Source organism: Pipistrellus hanaki, assembly GCF_964339955.1.
Source record: "Pipistrellus hanaki genome assembly, chromosome: 6".
NCBI classification, from domain to species: Eukaryota; Metazoa; Chordata; class Mammalia; order Chiroptera; family Vespertilionidae; genus Pipistrellus; species Pipistrellus hanaki.
Genome location: NC_140508.1, coordinates 23,836,893 through 23,859,036, shown reverse-complemented (window position 1 = coordinate 23,859,036; position 22,144 = coordinate 23,836,893). Strand labels below are relative to the sequence as shown.

Genomic DNA, 22,144 nt, shown 5'->3' with positions numbered 1-22,144 from the left:
ATTTTAAAGCCTATCTTTTTCCACTCAACAGCCTCTTCGGAGAACCCAGAATAAAGCTCTTGGATAAACTCTCCAGAACCTTACATAAGAGATCAGCTCATTCACTTACTTATCTGCTCAGGGACCTTCACTGTCTCCTACAGAATAGATGGAAGAAGGATCAGAAATGAGAGATGGATTTTGCATGTTGAGAAGGGAATGTGGCTGCAAAGGCCAGTCTCCATGTCATCGTGGCATGGCTGTCCCAGCAGGAAAGCCCAAGTGCTAAGTGTACCTTCTACTTTTACAAAGCACTCTTCCAGCAAGGATCTCAAAGCACGATGTAATTAATAAAATCACCCACATCCTGTCTAGATGAGTAGCATTTTATATGGACAAATTCCTCTCTGCCCCCAGGCCCTCCAGGAGTAGGAGAATGTTTCCAATTTTAAAGAGTGAGCAATAGAGTAATTGAAAGGAGCTGTATCTTGGCCAACTCAAAAGACCTCAAAGGCATTTATAGTGACCTAGATGAGAAAACATGGTGACCACAAAGTGTGTCATAATGGCTTGTAATCCATGCTGTGCTAAATGGTTCAAAGATAGGAGACAGGGCAAGGATAAAACATTCAGTTCTTAAGAATCAACTACCCCTGGGACTGATATTCTGATCTGTTTGGTCAACTCTCCAAAGGATCTAGAAGCAGTAAAGTGATGACATTAGCTGATGATTCAGTTACTTGGGTTAATCAAGGCAGAGGGGACAGACGGGGCCAATTAAGTAGCTGGGCAGCCCCATGATAGATGAATCATTATGGGCAAGTGCAAAGATAATGCCATTGGGAAAAGCAATTTAAGTCATTCATGCACTTCCAGGGCAGGAAATCCTTCTAGTCTTTGAGGGGGATCATTTAAGAATCATCAGACCCAGCCTGATGAAGTCATCTATTCATTGTGCAACTAACGATCAACAAAAGAGCTGAATGCACCAGGGGACAGGCCATATGGAATACATTTGGGTGACTGGGATGTATATCTGTGCCTTCATTTCAATCACCTTCTCTAAAGCACGTCTTACTCCATCCCTCTTTTCTTTTTCTTTCCTGTCCACAATCCCCCCCCCCTGCTTTTTATGTTCTAATACACAGAGTGGATGTATGGATGACATTTTTAAAATATAAAGACGAATATTCTCATTTCTAATTTCTTTTCTTCACATAGGTGTCTCTGTACACATAACGAGTTTCCAAGGGATGCTCAGCATGCCACAAAACAAGTTTTTAAGTACCAAGGAAATTATGTCTATAAAATTTATACAAATTTTTCTATACCTCTCTTAACCCCTTGCTTGAATTAAAGTTCCAATCTGGAACTTTGGGAAAGAAAGCTTATCATTTTTTTTGGTGGGGGGCGGGCAGGGAGAAGGTGAGTGGGAAAATAGAAACATATATTAAAGTAAATCATACTTGCAACTACTTGTTTTTAAAAACCAAAGTCTCAAACAGGAACTTGGTAGTAAAGGTTATCAAATATGGCCATGTTGATAAAGCCAACGAACACTATTTTATCTCTTGATTTATCTTCTTCCTCCTCAATGGCTATTTATCTACCTTTTAAGTTCATCCTTCTCTTCCCAACCATTTAATGTTGAGTTTTTTAATCTCTGTACTTTTTTTAGATGATCTATCCAGAGTTTCAGCCTTATCATGCCTGGTTCTCAACCACTCTTTTCTATAAACTGTAGGACCATTGCCCCTGTTCTCTTTCCTGTGCCTAAAATGCTCTCCTCTGTTTGGCGTTTTGTTTTATTTTGTGTTTGTTTGTTTGTTTGTTTTTTGCCAGGTTAACATTTTTCATCCTTCAGCTCTCAGCTCACTAATTACGCATTGGCTTCCTCAGACTTGGTACAATCTGACACAGGTTCCCATAATATCAGATAGCATTTTTTACAGGACTCATCAGAGTTGCCATTTTACATCCATTTATGATGATTTGATTGTCTCTTTCCCACTAGATTATAAGCTCTTCCCTTTTTCTATTTCTTTTTTTTTTTTCCTGTTTCTAACTTTTCCCTGTCCACTTCTCTTCATGGTTTACCATAGTTTTTACTTATCAGTGGCTTCCTCTGTCTTATAGATTCTGATAAGCTTTTTTCTCTCTGTCTCTCAATATCTAGTCTTACTACCAATTATTGGTTCCCTCTAAATTTTCACATTCACACTTTATATGGAGCAAGAGGATTTTATTGGTATAATTGATATTTATTATCTCTATGGAAAAGTTCCTATGATCAATTTATGGATCCTTGCCCAATATCCAAATGTACTGCCCTTGGATAAAGGATGTCTTGCATCCATTAACCATGGCCAGTGTGATAGGGCTAGGAGATCAGCTTTTTTTTTTTATAATAACATGCTTACTGAGAGCTGGCAGACTTGAGAAGGGATCTCCTTTGAGAACTGGGAGTAGGTGAAAGATAATAACAAAAAACAAGAAGGATCAATTGGCATATTCAACATCATTCTCCTTGGTTGGTGTTGCACTCAATTAAATCTCCATTACTCGGCATATATTGTTAATGTCACAGAGGTCAAATAGATATGGGTCTGGTGAGCAAAGAAAAATTCTGAAAAGCAAATCTGATGTATTTGGGGAGTGGTACAACCTAGTTTAAAAATTTTATATGTTTGGATAAAGAAAATGTCATTTGAGCGCCGTCTACTTTTGGCTCACCCTGACTTTTCAGGATTAAGCCTTCAGATCCCTGATCCAAAGTGAAGGGGGTCTGCCAGCCCTTCTCTGTGGTGGGGTCCAGACTTGATATCCTACCTCATCCCAACACAACATGAACCTGTCTAGAGCTTCAACCTTTCAACTGCCTCTACTGAAAAAATGATAGAACAATGATCCTAACAGCTGGCAGAGATAAATTTTATTGAGCTTCAGGAAAAGAAAAAGCTACTATTATCTAGCCAGACATTATTCATTGCTGCTCTTGGGGAGAGTGCCATAATACAGGGGTTAACGACACAGAATCCAGAACCTAATTGCCTGGGTTTAAATTATGATTCTGCTGCCTACTAACTGTATGAACTTGGGTAAATTACTTGGTTTTTTCATGTATAACATGAGATGATAGCATTTATATCAACAGAGTTTTTAAAGGACTAAATAAATTATTAAATATCAAGTGCTTATAACAGTAGAGATAATATATATTTGTGAGCTACAATTACTGTTGTTGATACTGTTATTGTCCTTTACAGGTAACCTCATCCAATTAGTGGCCTCCTATATTTCTCAGGACACATTTGGTGATAGGTATTAGAAATTCAGCTTAAAGTAACCTATGTAAGAAAAAGAAATGTATTGGTTCACACAACAGGGCCAGTCCAGGGAATGGACTCACTTAGGCATGAATGAACCCTAGAGTTTTGATGATTCTACCAGGCCTCTTGCAGACTTGATTTTTAGCTTTCTTCTGGGTCAGCAGCATTTTCAAGCAGGTTTCCTCCATATGGTGAGAGAAGTAGCTTGAGAATGACCTAATTCTTACACTTCTTAGGTAGATCTGAAAGACTGCTAGGCCCAGGATGTGTTCCATCATGAACCAATAATCAGGAAAATGAAGTATTCCTATTGGCCAGGGCTTGATCACATGCTACACTTGTAGCAAATGGAAAGGTGGGATGAACTACCTGAATATCATGGTCCCCTGGAGGAAGAATGCTGAGCAGGAGATGTTCACTGCTTAGCCTATTGCCAAGATACAATCTAGGGCCATCTCTCTAAGGAGAAACTAGAGGACATGTTTAGTAAACATTTTACCCATTTTATATCTGGAGAACTACAGACAATCAGGAGAAATGTTCAAAATATTGAATAACTGGTAGAGCAACAACTCTGATCAGTTTGAATGGACATCTGAACGGAAGACAGCAGTAGCAGCACATTCCTGCTGAATAGTAACCTTGCATCAAATGTGAACATTGGACTGATTTTTAGGGGGAGTTAAACACTCAGTCCTTTTCAACCTTTCTATTGATGATTTACTGACTAGTTGTGGTTGATTTACTGACTTTCCTGAGTAGAGGCAGAACTGGAGTAGACAAATGTCTTCAGAACTCCTTATGCACTTTAATTCCATGGTTGTCTCATTTGTGCAACCTTCCCACTGGACACATGCTGAGGACAGAGGATAAACTTCAGAGCAAAAACACCAATAACCTGGAAATGGACACATGTACCTTGGCTTGACCTTCTGTTTGGAGTTAACACTGTTGTTTTTTTCTGCTTGGGGAAAGCGGAGGTCTCCCCTTTCCTCTATTACTCTACAACCATCAAATTCCTCACAAAATATCCTGGTTTCAGCTGGACCTGTCTTGTCCAGGAAAGTGCTACCCCTTCAAACTCAGGTGGGATGACATGTTCTTTAATTAAAGACTTAGATGAGGGGAAATTTAATGGATTAGCTCAGCTTGGCTTAAAAGCCCCCATCAACAACTAGTATGATAATACGTGTGTGTGTGTGTGTGTGTGTGTGTGTGTGTGTGTGTGAGAGAGAGAGAGAGAGAGAGAGAGAGAGAGAGAGAGAGAGAGAGAGAGAAAGACAGAAAGATTTCTTAAGTTAATGTTTTTAAAGTAGTTACAGCAGAGTTCATACACAATGGGTACCTAGTAAATGATAATTCATCTCATTCCTTCTTGCTAGAACCTTCCCCGCCACTGCACCCCACTGTAATCCTACAGCCTAGCCTACCTTTAGTTGCTAGTAGTACCTGGAAGTACCATTGCCCTTTGATCCTGCCTTCCAGGCTCAGGGCAGTTCTCAGGCATTAGTGCCCACACCTACTTACCAGGATATATGTTCCCACCCTACTTCCACCTCCTCCCAACTAATGCTGCAGGTCTGCAGAAAGACTTAGGAATGCTTGCCAAGCCCATCTGACCTTTGCTTCCCTCTTCCTGGTGGTAATTGATGGATTTCATGCCTGTCTCCTTTCAGGGTTAAAGAGAGTACGGCAACTTGCAAAAAACACAAGATACTTCAGACAGAGACTGCACGAAATGGGATTCATTATCTATGGCAATGAGGAATCTCCCGTGGTCCCCCTGCTCCTTTACATGCCTGGTAAAGTAGCGTGAGTATCCAACAGACTCTCAGAGTAATGCATAATCACCCCAAGGTGATCTAAGATGGTGCTTTTGACACTGAAGCTCTAGCAATGTAGGCCTTGATCATGCACTTTTGACAGGTTTCGAGTTCAGAATTCACTTGTGGAGCTGCTCAGAAGCCACCTGGCCCATCAGCAGTGTCTTTTCACAATGGCTGAGGTCCACCATTTCCACGCTCTATGAATTTAGGGGAATCGCCTATCCCTCCTAAGGCTCCACAGTAAATGAAGCCTCCTCCTACCCTAAGATCTTTGTCAAAGAGAAATTCTGCAGACCCTTTCTCCTAATATTAAAAACAGCATTACCAGGTCCTGTGCTTTCTCCCATTGAACACTTGGGGCCATCCTCAGAAGAAGGCAGCCTTGCTTTAAGTGTGGGGAAACTGAGGCGGAGAGCAGGTAACAACTTGCTCAATGTCGTACTTGTCAGACAGTAGTAAAACCAAGAGGTCAATCCAAACTGAGGCTTGCTTCAAAGCTCATGCTCTTAACACCAAATTTCAATGCCTCTCCTGCTTATTTGGAGTTGTTTTCCATTTATCCCTTGTGATGGGTAGGAATGAGTTAATAGATGGGTTCTTCGGAGTATACTTTTGTGTCATTTTACCACAGTAAAATCCCAAGCAGTTAAAACATATGTGTGATTTGTTTCGTGTGCCACAGATTTGCCATCACTCAGCCTTTTGTTCACAGATCTGGGTCAGGATTGCATTGCCTGGAAGGGCAAGAAGACAGTATACCATGGAAAGGTCACACTGGGTACTGCTCTGTGCTAATGGTGATTCAAAGTAGCAGATCATCCAAAGCCCTTTACCCTCTGACTTTAAAAGGCACAAAAGAAAACCTACCTTTATTCAGAGTAATTGGGGAAATGGTGACTTCTGAAAGAAAGACTTTATATTGAGTTCATGTGAATCTAATATTTTATCATTAACTCAAATAAAGACACCAAATATCAACTTACTTTATTATTAGAGTGTGATGTGCACAACCCTGGCAGGTGGCAGTAGAGGGTGTGCTGGAGAGTTCCAACTTTGACAATAAAAGCCATAATTAAAATCTCAACAGGTTAGGAAATGAATCAATCCAATGAGAAGAGTCCATGAAGAGTAAAAGCAAATGCATTTAAATTCAAGAACTCAGCTCTACAATAACAGAAAGAGAGTGTCTGCTCCTTTATATGCCAGGAATCCTGACTGGACATAGTAAATGTGGCATTAAAAATAGAACTAAGAGGAAGTTAGTAAAAGTTATGCTCTATGGTGTAGTGAGATATTTGGAATGAAAAAGAATTTTGACTCTGCCTCTTCCTAACTGGGGAAATCTTGGACAAGTTACCCAACCTTTTGAAACCATAGCTTTTTCATTTTTGAAATGAGCTATAATAGTACCTATTTCATAAGGCTATTGTGAAAGTTAAACAAGATGAGGTCTGTCGGCATTTGGCATTGCCTCTTATCTAGAAGCTACTCAGTGTTAACTATTATTATTAACTAGTAGCCCTGTGCACGAATCCATGTGCCAGTAGCTCTCTGCCAACCTCCTGTAGCTCTCTGCAGCCCTCTTGTAGTTTCGCTGCCCACCCTCCTGCAGATCTGTGATCTAATCATTCTGAGGTCAGTTGTTAAGCCTCAGGGCCTAATGGATAATTAGCATATTCCTCTTATTATAAAGAATAGTATTTATAATATGTATAAAGCACTTAATATAGTGTTTAGTGTACTGTAAGCACTCAGTTCGTGGTAACCATTATTATTACTATTACTACTTCTAATTTTGCTACAATGATGATTACTACTAGTTTTAGCTGAATGCAAGATTGAGTTACCATGGTTGCATGTCTCTCCAAAATAATTATTGCAGTCTTTAGTTACATTAATAAAAGTAGAACTCCTGGGGGAAATAGTAGGTAAAGATACTGTGATACTCTGCATCAATTATGCTATCTTAAACCTGGAGGATATGTCAAACTCTCTAGTGTCTTCCAACTTAAGATGGTTTTCAATGAGGAGCTAATGTTGCTGAATGCCAATTGTGTGCTCCTAAGGCTCTTAGACCCAGTAGTCATCCATTGAGGGGAAGACACTTAGCCCTGATTTACAAATGAGGACACCAAGACTCACAAAAGTCAGCTGCTTTCTAAGGGCCACTCAGATTGTAGGTAGTAAAGCATAGAATTCAAAACCAGTTCCATTGGCCTCCTTCACCAGAGCTCTTTTCGTGCATAGCACAGCCTCTCAAGCTTTAGTACACAGGGGAAAATGCACATCTCACTAAAGCAATTCGGGGTATAAGTTCAACCCTCTTTAATACCATCTTTGGAGAATCCAAAGGCATCAATCGTTACAATGGAAACCGAAAGTCAACTTGTTTGGGTTGTTTAAAAAAACTTAGAACAGGTTAGTTACAAAAGGTCATATCATCTATTGCTAGCAGGAATTGCTAGCAAGAGCTTGCCCTCCTGCCTGGCCTGATTTCTATCTCTTCTGTTTCTTCAATCAAGAGTTTATATGTAGATTATGAGACTGGGAGTTAATTGTATGGTATAAGCCAGTGTATTAGCACTTCTTTCATTAGCTCATTTTAAAATCTTTGATTTCATTTAAAAACTGCAGAATGAAAATAAAATCTCCAGCCAAGAGGAACTTTTGAAAAGAGTCCGCTTGCAACTCTACCACTGGAATCTGCTAAGAAGTTCAATAGACTGTGATTGCACTTATAAAACATGCATTTAAGTAATCAAGAATCTATAGAATTTACTATTTGGTACAGGGCTTACATTTTCCTTTTATGGCCCTTGTCACACAGGTGGAAGATGATGGGACACAAGCTGCCCTGATGCTGCAGGCAACACATGCTAATGCTTATTATTATTATTATTATTATTACATAATTTCATTTCTTTAAGCCTACGCCAGCTCTCATTTCCTTTGGGGAGTACAAACCCAGAGGCTCATTATAGAAAATGTTCAGCACAATTATATGCATTGCCTGAAAGAGGTGGAGTTTAGAAGTGTAAGATTTAAGCTTAAAAGTGCTCCAGGGAGGCCTCGGATTAACCTTAATGAATCAACAGTCATAGAGTTTGCTTTGCATTCTTTGGCAAAACTCGCTTCCTCTGATACAAAGAGAAACTCAGACAGTGAAAATGCTCCTTTGGGAGTCCGGACAACTGGCCTGAGATCATGGGTCAGGTGGTTTGTACTCCAGCAATAAAAGCACTTGACTTGATTCTCAGACAATTACGAGCTCTCATCCTGTGTAGCTCCATGGGCAGCCTTCCATAGGGTGATCAAGAAGCAGAAAGAACAGCCTCTGTTTGCAAGCTTTCTCAGTTACAAAGCTTCATCTCCTTGTAGCCTTCCCAGGCCCAATCAAAGGGCGGATCTTGCCTGATCCCAGTCAGGGAGCCAGAGAGGCTGTGTGTCTGGTAGGTCTTATAATCTCCATCACTTCGTTTGATAACGTGCATGAGGCAACCAAAAGGCAGACAGCCCAAGGGCGAGAGGAATGAATAAATGAGCAGGCTTGCTCTCAGCCTGGTTCAAGAATTCTTCCTGAGTTATGACTGGAAGGTTTCTGTGATGCTGTCACAGAATAAGACACCAGCAACCTCTTAATGCTAAGAACAGAATTAGGCATTTACCTCACTCAGTAAGAGGATAGATTCACCTGGGGCATATCTTTTTGTCTGACCTTGGCTCTGACACAAAAAATTTACAGTCTATGACAGCCTGATATTCTAGAATTGTTACTGAGATTAGCTCTGGAAAAGAAAGAGATGAGAAGCAGTAAAGGGGAAAGAATAAAAAATTCAAGAGGTTTTGCCCTGCATCAGGAAGCTTTGCAGTTGTGAGACTATTGCCCTATAACCAGCAAGCCTCCATATGCATGTACATTTCTTTCCCTGTCTTCCTCCCGTCCCACTTCCCTTTTAACCAGTTAATGAATTTAGTCTCCCTGGACTCTTCTTTCACACATAAAGAAATGAGGAGACCCTTGCTATTTCCTGGTTTAATTGAAAATAAAATATTTGGCTCTGGGGTGAGAATATGGCTTGAGGTTGGCTCTTGCAGACCTTCTGACTTTGGTCTTCAAATTACAGTGATTAAATAAAGGTTTCTTGAAATGTTCATAATATATCATTCACATTATGTTTTTAAAACATATAGGTGTGCATTTAATATAAAGTGTCCCAAAAATGCATACATAACACTTTGAATAATTATAAAGACAATGTTTATTAAAATACATTTCATTTTTCAAAATTGAGCTATCAGCTGTTACACGTGTATACATTTTTTGGTGGGGGGGACAATATCATGTATATTCGTTCTTTATGTAATTGCACTGTGTTAGTTGTTTAGTTTTCATTCCTTGGATTCCTACAGACAAAAGATTTAACATCAGTGCAGACTTGTTAAATCAAGGTCACGTCCATCAGCATTTCTGTTCAATGTCAGAGACTCAGCACTCAAGATTATTCAATGAGTGTGCCAGGATCCATAATATACACACTCTGGTGCCATCAAGTGACTGAACCATTTCTTTGTGAATTGTGTTTGGCAGATGCTTAATACCTTCAATCATTTCCTATTAATTGTTTGTTTTTTAAGAAAAAGTCAATTAGTCATATTCCCTCTTTTTTATACAGTACAATGTTGTCTTCTCCCAGTAAACTTCCCTTTTTGTCTTTTCTTTAGGGCCTTTGCAAGGCACCTGCTAAAAAGAAAGATTGGGGTAGTGGTCGTTGGATTTCCAGCTACTCCCTTAGCGGAAGCCAGGGCACGGTTCTGCGTTTCAGCAGCACATACCCGAGAGATGTTAGACACGGTGAGTATAGCACAGGCCATGGGATGTCAGTACCGGTACCTTGGATTCTGAGCATGTTCTTTTATTGAACTAGCTTAGAGTTCCCTGGGTCTCTCTTGGGAGATTTAGGAAAATAACATTAATAACACTCACTGCTAAAAACAACACTGTCCACCAATGTGATCAACTCAGTATACAGAAAAGGAAATCAGTTTAGTGAAGACTTGAGTCAAGTAAGTGTTTTGGTTTTTATAGAAAAGACTGACTGAGTAGCCAAATGTTGTGCTATTTACTCTAATTCTAAATGCAAAAGCTAATCTAACATGTTTTTTCAGCATCATCTGCCTGCATCACGACATTTTTCATAGCCACAAAATTCATCATAATAACATATAACCCAACTAGGCAACACCTTGGAAAACTAATAGCAAAGATAGCCATTTGCAGGAAGTGTTAATGATTTTAAAAACCACATTTCATGGTCCTTTGATTTAAATCTTTATGTGGATGAAGAATATCAGAGAACTAAGCCATCTCAGTCAGTTTGGAGTTGATGGAACATTCTTATAATGTCAATGCAATTTGGCAAACTATTGAGTGTCTACTATGTGAAAAACCCTGAAGTAAAAAGTCAGAGAGAAGACACTAAAAAATAAGCAAAGAATGATAATACTAGATAGAATCAGTTCATCTTGGAAAGGAAATTTAGGTGATTGCAGGAGCGTGAAGGCGGAAACTTTATCTTTTTCTTCCACAAGTTTACCTATAAATCATTAAACTTTAAAATAAAGCTAAAGGGTAGCATGGGTCAGATACTTTTATTCTTTTCTTCATACCACCAAAATAAGTGAAACGCTCATCATGTGGAGTTAGACAAAGAGTGTGAAATAAAGTGAATTAGCACCTAACATTCCTCTAGGGATGCCTTATACACCATACCTTAAGGACTTGGATTTTTCTTCATTTCTTTAAAATCAAAGAAGCTGGGAAAAGAAGCGTGTAGCTCTCTGTGAAGCACTGGAGAGCAGAGCCACTCGGAGGTTCAAAGATGACTAATGGAAGGCGATCTCTTTACAGGTGTTGGAAGCCCTAGATGAGATGGGTGATCTCCTGAACCTGAAATATTCCCGGAACAAGAAGTCAGCACGCCCTGAACTCTATGATGAAACAAGCTTTGAACTCGATGATTAAGTTTCCAGGTCCTGAATGGCACCTAAAGACTTTGCCAGAAAATTTTTATCTTTGCCTCAAAAAGAATATAAGTGCATTTCTCTCCCTTTCTAAGGACAATTTGGTTTTCGAACCAGCTTAGTTGAACTGAGGGAGACGTTATTGTGTTCTTAATGTCTCCATCTCAGGACCGTAGAGACAAAAATACGGTTTCAGATTTATGTTTCTCTTCTCCCAAGTAACCTGCTACACACACACACACACACACACACACACACACACACACACACATTTCTTATAATGTTTGTAATGGCAATAAGCCTGTGCTTTAGCTGCTACTGTGCAGCCTCTTTAGTCCAGACCCTTTCAGGAATTCCAACCAAAGGAGTGGGTTTTGATTTTTAATTCCATAGATCTCACTGTGTGTTTACTTATTCCATCTCTGGATGGGTCAAGATGGTAGTCAGTAGCAGACCTCCTTGTTCTCACATGAAAGCACCAGCTAGAACTCCTGTATCACAGGAAGTTCCAGGCAGGAAGGTAAAGAAATGTTGCTTCTACCATTTGCCACATTTGGACTTTCTCCAAGGACAAGTGTCAAAAGCCATCGTTAGCGTTTTGAGGGAGAGAGCAGAACTGGCCAGCAACTTCTAGAGACGACTTTGAAGGAAACTTTCCTTTTCCTCTTCCTGGTCTCCTACAGTTTTACAGCTGAGCTTTTAAGGTTTGGAAAATTCGAGATGTGTGTTTCATAAGGAAAGGGGGTAGACAGCAAGCACAAGCCAATTTTAGGCCTAAACTAAAACCATGAAGTTAGAAGCATTTGAACATTTTTGGTGCCATGTAGAGTGAATGTTTAGCATGTGTAGTCTCTGTAACTTTAAGGAATTGGGTTGACATTTTCCTATTGAATTTTGAGTTAATAGTGAGATTCCATTTTCTTGAGAGTTGACTGCTATGACTACACTTGAAGAATTGGTTTAAAAACATCTAAAACCAAATATTCAACTTTTTCAAGACTGACACACACACACACCCCAATTAGGCCTATTAACATTAAATACTTCTGTCATCTGCCAAATGCACTTCAATTTGGTGCAAAGTGAACTTGTGTGCTATTGGCAACTAACTGTAATTTACTTTCTCTCTCTCTCTCTCTCTCTCTCTCTCTCTCTCTCTCTCTCTCTCTCTCTCTCTCTCTCTCCCTCCCTTCCTCCCTCCCTCCCTCCCGTTCTTTCCTTCTCTCACTGTGTGTCTCTGAACACAAACTCTTCTGGAATAGCACCCCTTCGCTAATTGGATCTAGTTGGTATGGAAAAAGCCAGTGGAAAACCTTATCTTTAACAAGCTCCCAGATGGTGCACAGATTTGGAAACTCTAAAGAGCAGTGGTGACCTTTTAGCAAAGCTTCTGTAATAGTTTGAATGAGTTACAGAACATTCCACTCCATCAAATGACACTATAAACAAATCACTTCAAGAGAGGCTTGACTTTGTGTGACACACATGGACCCAAGCTTTCATGCTGTGCACTGAGATAGAAACTCAACCCCAAGCACCGGTGTTGGAGGGAGCAACATGACCTGATGTTCAAAACCTGTTAAAGGAGAAAGGAGATCTGCATGGAAACTTTTAGGAAATTATAACCCCTAGTAGGTACAACAATTTAAAAGTGGATCATGAATATTTTTAAGTAGTATAATATTCCTCATGAACAATTTTTATGTATAATTAAGTTAGGAGGAGAGGAAGCAGGTTCTGAAATGCTGTTGCCCCATCTAATGACTGAATTTGATAACTAAATTTCAGTTCTTCTCCATGAGCCAGTAAAGCATTACTTGTGCAAGGAAAATAGATGTTGAGTAAATGTACAGCGAGAAAAAAAAAAAAGACACGTAGGTCTTTTCTTTTAAAAATGTGCATTTAAATGAAATTGATCCTAGTTAGTTTTCCAAAATGCATAAATGTCCTCAGTCCTGTAAAAGAAGCAGGAGACAAAGAGGGCGGCAGCATGTCTGGGCCTCCCTAAGGTATAGCAAGCAATAAACCCCTCCCATTCTGGGTGCCTGTGATCTAACACCCACCCTTTGAGTTTTAAGCCTCCAGAGGGGTGTCTCCTTGAGCAGGAATTACTCTCATAATTACTTGCATGGAGGCTCTTGAGTCAACTTATGATAGGAAATTAATTACTTGGCCAGTTGGCATGGGAGGCAGGAGGAGATTACTCTCTCTTCATCAAGATCCAAGAGTTCTGGGGCAATTTATTACTTTCTCGTGTACAAGATAAAAGGCCTATCTCTGTCAGGGTCTAGTTTGAATATACACTTATAAGAGCAACTGTAAGCCAAGTGGAATGCTTCCCGAGCAGCACATTAGGAGGGATCCAGGTCCCACTGGTCTGGCAATATAAGAGTGTGCATATATATAATGAGATTGGTTAAGAGGGCGATTGTGAATACTGAGAGATTTTCTTCTGCTGCTAGGTTAATAAGACCATGATTTTAATTCAGTAGGGATTACTGAGTTTCCATAAGTTTAGCAGAGCCAAAAATGTCTCTTTGGTTGATTTTGAGGGAAAGAGAATTTCTAAAAGAACTATAATGTTATTTATGTATCTCCAACTTTCTCATTTACACACACACACACACGCACACTCACACTCACACTCACACTCACACACACATTTACTTTTCCCTTACAGAGCAAATGAGAGTAGAGAGATGAAAGGTAGAAAGATGAAAATCTGATTCGTTGATAGATAGATGGAAGGTGTTGTCCTAAAAATGATCTTCAGGGAAGCACAAAATACAGGATCCAGACTGATATTTGTAAGAAAGATTATTTCCATAATGAAATGACATGGACACATGTCTAATCTTATCATGGGACTTCAGTATCATGAATGTTTGGCTGGAATGCACTTCAGCAAGTTTTGATCTGAGAACTGCAGGTTTCAGAATTTACTTAAAAACTTGATAAAATGCAGATCCTGGAGTCCCGGCATTCTACTGAATCAAAATAGTGAGAGATAGTAATCTACATTGTCATCAGCCTTCCCAAGGGATTCTAATTCATGTCATAATTTGAGAATAATTATTGTAGCTTTTGTTTTGATAGACCAGTTGGCTCTAATAACGTAACAGAAGCTTTGTTCTGACTCTTTGTTTATAATTAAGAGTATTTATACTACTAAAGTAAAGTCAATTATTCCAACTTTTCCTACTCAATTGGATATTTCACTCCTATTTTCCAGGTATCTTCATTTCCTACAACAAGGAATCTAATATTGAAAAATATTCACTTGAATATTCATTTGAATAAATTATTCCTTCTTGAATGCTTCTCTGTATCCTTTCCTACAAAATGTTAATTTTCCTTTCATCACTTTGTTCCATTGAATGTGGTATCTTGTTTCTTTATTTTTCTTCTACCCCTTTAAAAAACCTTCAACCTTTGATTATTTATTTATTCCAACAACAGCTCTTGAATAGGGTGAATCTAACAGTTCTTCAAATATGAATGCTCCTCTCTATTTTTTCTTCAGAGACAACAAATAGAAGTGGGTTGCTCTGACCTAAAACTCTGATGATAAAATCTTAACTCTTAAATATATCTTTTATTTACAGCAATGTTAACAATTGTATTTTGAGCTTATCTAGTGATTTCTTGTCAATTTTACTGGTCTCAGTAAGAACAACATATTTGAAGTCTGTTTTCTCAGGCCCTTTGCAGCTGTGTATTGTTTAGGAAATTAAAAGGCATCTGTATTTTAAATGTTTCTAAGCAATTTTTGTGGAATGTTGTCTTACAGTGTTGTGTGTGTGTGTGTGTGTGTGTGTGTGTGTGTGTGTGTTTCACTGAAACCTCTGAGGTGACCAATTTCATTTCATTCTGTTTGTGAAATGTTAGTTTATTTAATAAACAAAATATCAAAATTGATGATACAAAAATAATTGGTGGTTTATGTTAATTTAGTGGGTTCTAAAAAAAAACAGATTGAGGTAGAAATTTGCATTTAAGAATTTCATTGAGGAAAATTGGCAAGAGTGGCTGGTGCTAGCTTGCATTTTGTCACAAGAACCAATTGTACTCATCTCTTTCCAATTTTGAATTCAATGACATCACTTTGGTAGCTTAAAATTGGCCATGCTGCAAATATTTACACCATGGAAATTGGCAAACATTACTAATTAGGGATCTGAAGAGCCAGCTGTTAAACATTTACCAGCACACCACTGAGACCACATACAATGGGACAATATCTAGGTTGGAGAGAGTGAACAGGATTGGAAAAATAAGAAGTCAAATTATGATGCTATAACAAAGGCCTTAGATAATTCCATGGAAGCAATGCAACTGGCTTGGTTGTTTAGAGTTATTGTGAAATTGCAAAATGAGAGAGCCAGGAGCTTTATGTGTGCCAGCCAACTTCTCTTCCCCACCATCAACTAGTAACAGGATGCAAGCTAGGTGTGGGGAAGGAAACCACTTTAGGCAAGACTATTCAGCCGAAGGCAATTCTTGTAAAGGAATTCTGCTTTGAGCTGACAGCAGTCCAACTGTTTAAAAAATATTTCTAGTCTATCTACTTAAAAATGGTTTTATAATGGAAATTTTTAAACATACAGTAACATAGAGAATAGTATAATGAGCCACCATGCACCTATCACCAGCTTCAAATATTATCAATCCATAGCCAGTTCTTTTTATCTACTTCCCCCACCCATTTCACTCCCATTTCCACCAAATAACTTGGAAGCAAGTCCCAGATATAATAAGATTCCATCGGTAGATATTGCACTGAGTCTTTCTAAAAGGTAGAGATGTCTTAACTTGTTCCTTAATTGGTTTCCACTTCATTACAAAATAAGTCTTCAGGATAACAAAGGCATTCAAAAAGAGTCAGATGTTAATCTTTTCTTTATCTTATACCCTGCATATAAATTTTATGGATCAAGACTAAGAATTCTTTCTAAAGTAGGTATGTGGCGTCTTTAAAAAATAACAAGTAAATTATTTTTGGACACTTATCTTGTGCCAGACACTGTCTTAAGTACTCTGACACCCACTACCTTCTGGACACTCTTGGAGCGATTAATAATGGACTCATGTTGGAAGGCAACAGTGTTAATGTTCTCATGGGATTGCAGAGAATAAAGAGGACTTCCAAGGCTCTGACAGATTATTGCTTTTTTTCTGAGAATGTCCTCTCCTTTATCAAAGTCAATTTCTTAGAAAAGTTATTTTAGCTAACTTTATAGATTAGCAAAGGTAATTCAAGCAGGAATAAGAGAATACGTGAAACCAGCTTACCCATTTTGAAAAGTTTGATGCCTTTGACAGTTAAGGTTATAAGGGAGAATGTGGGTGGGTGGGAAGAGATCAACCAAAGAACTTGTATGCATTCTCATTGCATCCCTTCAAATGAGAAGCTACAATCTGAGGGTTGCCAGCCAACTGCTCTGAAAAGTTATCACAGATACAAATCAATAAAATATCCAACATCAGGAGGTCAGAGTAGAAGCAAGAGGGAATTTTTTTTTTTCTGTGGCATGGAACAGTGTTCCCTTTTATTCAGCCCAGATGCTAATTTTTATATCAAAAATATTGATTGAAGGAGCTAGTGATTTTGGCTCTGACCCAAGTTTATTCAGGATCTTTCTTAATTAGGTTTGGGTCGGCTGCAATGCCCACGGCCAGGGTTAGGTCTGGCTCCAATCACCACATCGTGCTCTCTACTTCATCCCCGTCCAAGGAATAAGGCAAGGAAATTGCTGCTTCTTTGTTTCTCTAGCCCATAAGTATGTTTTTTTCCAGATTTGAAGCATGCATGGAGCAAATGTGTAAGGAAGACCGACAGAAGTGGAATGGCTTCACTGTGATGAGATGAATCCAGCTTCAACCTGGCTGATCCCCTGCATGAATCAGGCTCTGTGTGAAAAATGAATGGGTAGCAATGTGAGATCATGGAAAAAGATCTTGGCATCTTTTGAATGAAAATTTTTCACCAGTCTGAGGCAGCCAATCAGTCTATGAGTTTTTTAAAAAGGAAAAATAATCTCTCTTGCCAATAATACATGATTTCCCCATAATGTATTTATTTTGTAAAAATAGTAAAGTCATGCAAGTATTTTAATAATGTCCATACCAACTACATATACTTTATACCAGTCTTTGAAAAAATCTCTGTACACGTAAGGTATCAATAAGTTAAAGTCACTCAATATAGACACCTATGACAAGTTGGATTCTCTTTTATATATAAAACTAGAGGCCCAATGCACGAAATCTGTGCAAGGGGCTTGGCCCTTGGCCACCTCTGCCTTGGCCCCTGCAGCTTTGTTCGGAAGGTAGTCTGGAAGGACATCCAGTCTAATGAGCATATAATGCTTTTATTATTATAGTTAGTGTCTTCACATTAAAAATATAAGTTAGTTACCCTAAAACAGTTTCAACTAAATATTTATGAAGCATTTTTAACTAAAAAATACAACACTTAGGTAAAACTTCAAAATGTGTATGTGTATTTATAAGATATTTTATTAATATTTCAACTCTGGAACAACCAAATATTAATGATTTCTGTATAGATAAGTCTTTAAATCCTATAAATAGTCATTATTACAGGCACATTATAATCAAAACTAAAATATTTTATTAAACTGGGTTTATTTCTAACAAGGTTAACACTCTTAAAAATTACGTTTTAACTGTGCATTTATTATTTATAACATCCAAGTAGAGCAGAAACAAGCCAGTTATTTAAATTAATCATCATGAAGCTCAATTGTGAATAAGAATGAAAGATCAGGAATACCAGATATTTGAAAAAAACCAGCAACACCAAAACGAATGGCCAAGATAAAAAACAGAAAAGCTTTCACCAACAAAAACAGATAATCATAAAAAAGAAAACTTCTTAAATATTCTAATTATTATTCTTGTTGATCAACCTGATTGTATGAAGGTATGACATTTACAAAACAAGAATATGTTGATATAAGAAGAAACCAGAGTTCATTAAATTTAAATGTTTAATATTTAAATGTTTGATGAAAATAAATCAACAGAAAGCAACAATTTAAAACATGACAGAAAATTTAAGAGATATGGAAGGCACAAGCAGGAGGACCATTATTCATCTAATAAAAATGTGAGGGAGGGAAATAATCAGAAAAAAGTGAAAACAGTGGGGGGAAAAACACCAAGGAATAATAGAAGTATTATTGCCTTGAAGCTAAAATAGAATGGAAGGTGGAAATGATCCAGTAAGTGCTAATAAAAATAGATTTTATTTTTTTAATTATTTTTCAATTACAGTTAACATTCAATATTGGTTTCATGGGTACAGATTAGTGGTTAGACATTTATATAACTTACTAACTAATCCCCCCATAAGTCTAGTATCCATCTGACATCACACATAGTTCTTATAATATTATTGACTATAATTCTTGGGCTGTACTTTACTTCCTCATAACTATTTTGTAACTGCCAATTTGTACTTAATCCCTTCACCTAAAAATAGATTTCACCTAAATGCATCTTCCTGAAACTTTGTTACACCAAAGATAAAGAGAAGAACTCAGCTGGAAAAAGAACAAAACAATCTCACCTACAAAGGTAAAAGTAACAAATTTTATTTCTTAATATTATAAACGTGTTCTCCATTAAGTTCATTCCAATTTTTATACCCTTCATCAGTGTATAAAATATTCATTTCCCCAATCTGTGCCAATGCTGAGTATTACCATTTTTATAATTTTTATCAATCTGATAGAAAATAAAATGGGGTTTTAAAAAAATCTTTATTGTTGAAAGTAATACATATTGTATATCCCCTTTTCTCCCCATTGACCCCTTCTACCCGATCCCTGCCCCCGACTCCAGGCCTTCACTACATCAGTATCTGTGTCCATGGGTTATGAATATATGCATACAAGTTCTTTGGTTGATCTCTTCCCACCTACCCACCCACCCTCCCTCCTCCACTTTCCCTCTGAGATTTGACAGTCTATTTCCTGCTTCTAGGTCTTTAGATCTATTTTGTTAATCAGATTATTTTATTCTCTAGATTCCATAGGTGAGTAAGATCATGTGATACTTATCTTTCTCTGACTGGCTTATTTCACTTAGCATAATACTACCAGATTTCTCCATGACGTCTCAAAGAATAAGAGATTCCTCCTTTTTACTGCTGCATAGTATTTCATGATGTAAATGTATCAGAGCTTTCTTATCTGCTGATGAGCACTAGGGCTGTTTCCATATCTTTGCTATTATAAATTGTGTTGCTATGAACATAGGAGTGCATAAATCTTTCTGATTGGTGTTTCGGATTTCTTAGGATATATTCCTAGAAATGGGACCAAGAAAATAGGTTTTAATTAATGTCTGCTTTCCATTTACTAGTTATGTATTTTTTTTTTTTATGTGTTAAGTGGCTGTTGTATTGGTCTTTTGCACATTTTTTGTTTGTATCCCCTGCCACTTCTTTTTCTATCATGAATGTCTATTAGCATTACTGGATACTGAAAGCAATGCCTTCAAATTTAGAGAGAAAATAGTTTTGAATCTAAAATCTTATATCCAGAAAAATTTATCTAATCAAGGGAGGGTGAAATTGGGACTTGTTTTTTACATGAAAGATTCAGTAGGCTTATTTTCCCAGTACCTCTCTTTAAAAATTACCAACCTCCCTGGTCAGTGTGGCTCATTTGGTTGAAGTGTCCTTCATCCCAAGCACCAGAGAGCCATGAGTTTAATTCCCCATCAGGGCACATATCTGTATTGTAGGTTTGATCCCTGGTCTCATGTATAGGAGATACCTAAAGGATATATATCTCTCAGAGATTATTTATATATATATATATATATATATATATATATATATATATATATCCTCTCCTCTCCTCTCTTCTTTCTCTTCTCCTCTCCTCTCCTCCCTCTCTAAAACCAATTTTAAAAAATCACTTGATCAAGACCCCAATAAACACATCCAAACAATATGAAGACATGGCATCTAGGAAAGCACAGAATTAATCCAGGAATACAATGCAGAGAAATTCCAGTAGATTAAACTTTTACAACAAAAAGTGATGGGCTGGGTTTTGCTCCTTAAGTGAAAATTAGCGCCTTCCTCCATATGTTATTTCAAGGACCTGGCCCCATTTCCCGCTGAACTTTCCCCAAGCCCTAGGACTTTGTCATTTTGTGCATAATTGAAGTTTCAGAGTTTAACCTGTGAGAAAGGAAATGAGTATGGAGGAGACCCACATCTTACTCCTGTCTGATGATTGACATAACTCTGACTCTGGACATGTTCTGATGAGGATGGCAGGCCCTGACTCAGTGATCTAAAGGAAGTATCTAGAGATTTATAAGTAGAATGGCTGCAGATTATACTCTAATGCCTCAGTTCCTAGAGATCCTCCCCCACACTGCTCCAACCCAACCCACTTATTCCCATCAGATAGATGAGGCTTTATAAGCTCTATCCATGCTCCTCAGAGAGCCCAGAGTGTGACCCCACCGCCGGCTGGTCAAATATGTTGCTTATCCCAACTCTCAATCTCATCACCTCATCACAGGAGGCATTCACCTGAATCCTCAGAAAAGGTGCTTGCAAGGTGGCTGTCAGATTTGAATGCTGTCAGCTAGGGCACCTTGGAAAAGACTTGGGCTGAGCCAGACTGGAGGAGGGGGCGCCACGGAGATGGGTGTTCGAATACATGCGGCTCTCTGGCAGTGGCCAATGAGAACTTTGGGCATGCTGAGTCTGGCCCATATGCTCTTCAGGATATAAAAGGAGAGGTGATAGGTTTCTCGCCTCTGTGATCTTCACTCTGCCTCTCAGATTGTCACACCTCACATCAGGACCCTCCTGGGTTTCATTAGTGATGGGGAAAGCCAGCCAACTGGGGATTAGTATAGGTTTGTTTGGGGTTGACTCTTAAAATTCCACTTTCACAGGATAATAGCCTGGGGTCAACTCTTCAGTGAAATGATGGAGAAGAGAAACTATGGTGCATTTTATGGCTTGTTTATCCATCTGCATCTTCCCTGGTGCATGTTCCTGGAGTCTCTCCCCTCCTGGGTTATGATCTCTCGGGGTTTTGCAGCTTGTTCAAAGCTCCTCCTCAGTGACTGTGTAAGGACTAGGGGAGGCAGCCACTAAAAATAACAGCATGCACAGCGCTCATTCATGCCCCGCCCCATGTAGTGGCTTCCTTCCTTCCACCCAGCCTTAAACATGAATGTAACTGAGTGGTGTGAAAATAAAATGTCTATGTAGTAGGTCCTCACTAGACAAAAGTAAGAATGTGGGGACATACTTATAGAAAACCCTGTTCATCAGAATTCCATGACCATTCCTACTCAGGTCACTTGGATTTATACTTCCAAAGGTTGTAAGGAGACAGATGTTCTATTACAAAAATCAAGCACCAGAAACTAACATTTAACAGTGAACATCATACTTTGAAACTTGATTTTTCTGCTTCTGAAAAATATAAATTAAAAGTTTTCATTAAAAGATGCTTAAAATGAGATAGACAAGTTGAACACATATTTAGTTAACCAAAGAGCTAAGAAGTTATTTAAAGCTGCCTTGTGTTATTCTGTTCCTAAATTAAATTCTTAAGATATTCCAATGCTTTCAACATTGTTCATTATCTACTAGTGACCTGGTGCACAAAATTGGTGCACATTAAAAGGGAATTATTTAGAGGAAATATTTTAATATTGCTATTTGCCCTTTCTCTATGATACAATAGAAGTGTCAGAGATGAAAGAAAATTAGTAAAATGTTATATGAAAATTTTCCTCCTGTCAGTTTGGGGCACTCCATGGGAACCAGTGTCAGGTCTCTGTCCACCCATGTGTGCCTCGAAATTGTGTGAGACCTAGACCCAGCTGGCCCCACCCTTGTCAAGCCCCACTGGATGGGAGGTGTAACCTCAGGTCCCTGCTGATTGCTCATTAAGGCTAGTTATGGGAACTCAACCTCTG

At 38.4% G+C, this 22,144-nt stretch overlaps 1 protein-coding gene across 1 annotated transcript in view; it reads left to right on the top strand.

The window, feature by feature from the left end:
- The window catches only part of SPTLC3 (serine palmitoyltransferase long chain base subunit 3), a 124,574-nt gene extending 113,297 nt beyond the window's left edge, over positions 1–11,277 (top strand). The window contains exons 10-12 of the mRNA XM_084889031.1: positions 4,985–5,120; positions 9,857–9,986; positions 11,043–11,277. Of these exons, the coding sequence (XP_084745157.1) occupies positions 4,985–5,120; positions 9,857–9,986; positions 11,043–11,156 (380 nt within the window). The 3' untranslated portion in view covers positions 11,157–11,277. The remainder of the gene's footprint in view (positions 1–4,984; positions 5,121–9,856; positions 9,987–11,042) is intronic.
- Positions 11,278–22,144: the final 10,867 nt, after the last annotated feature.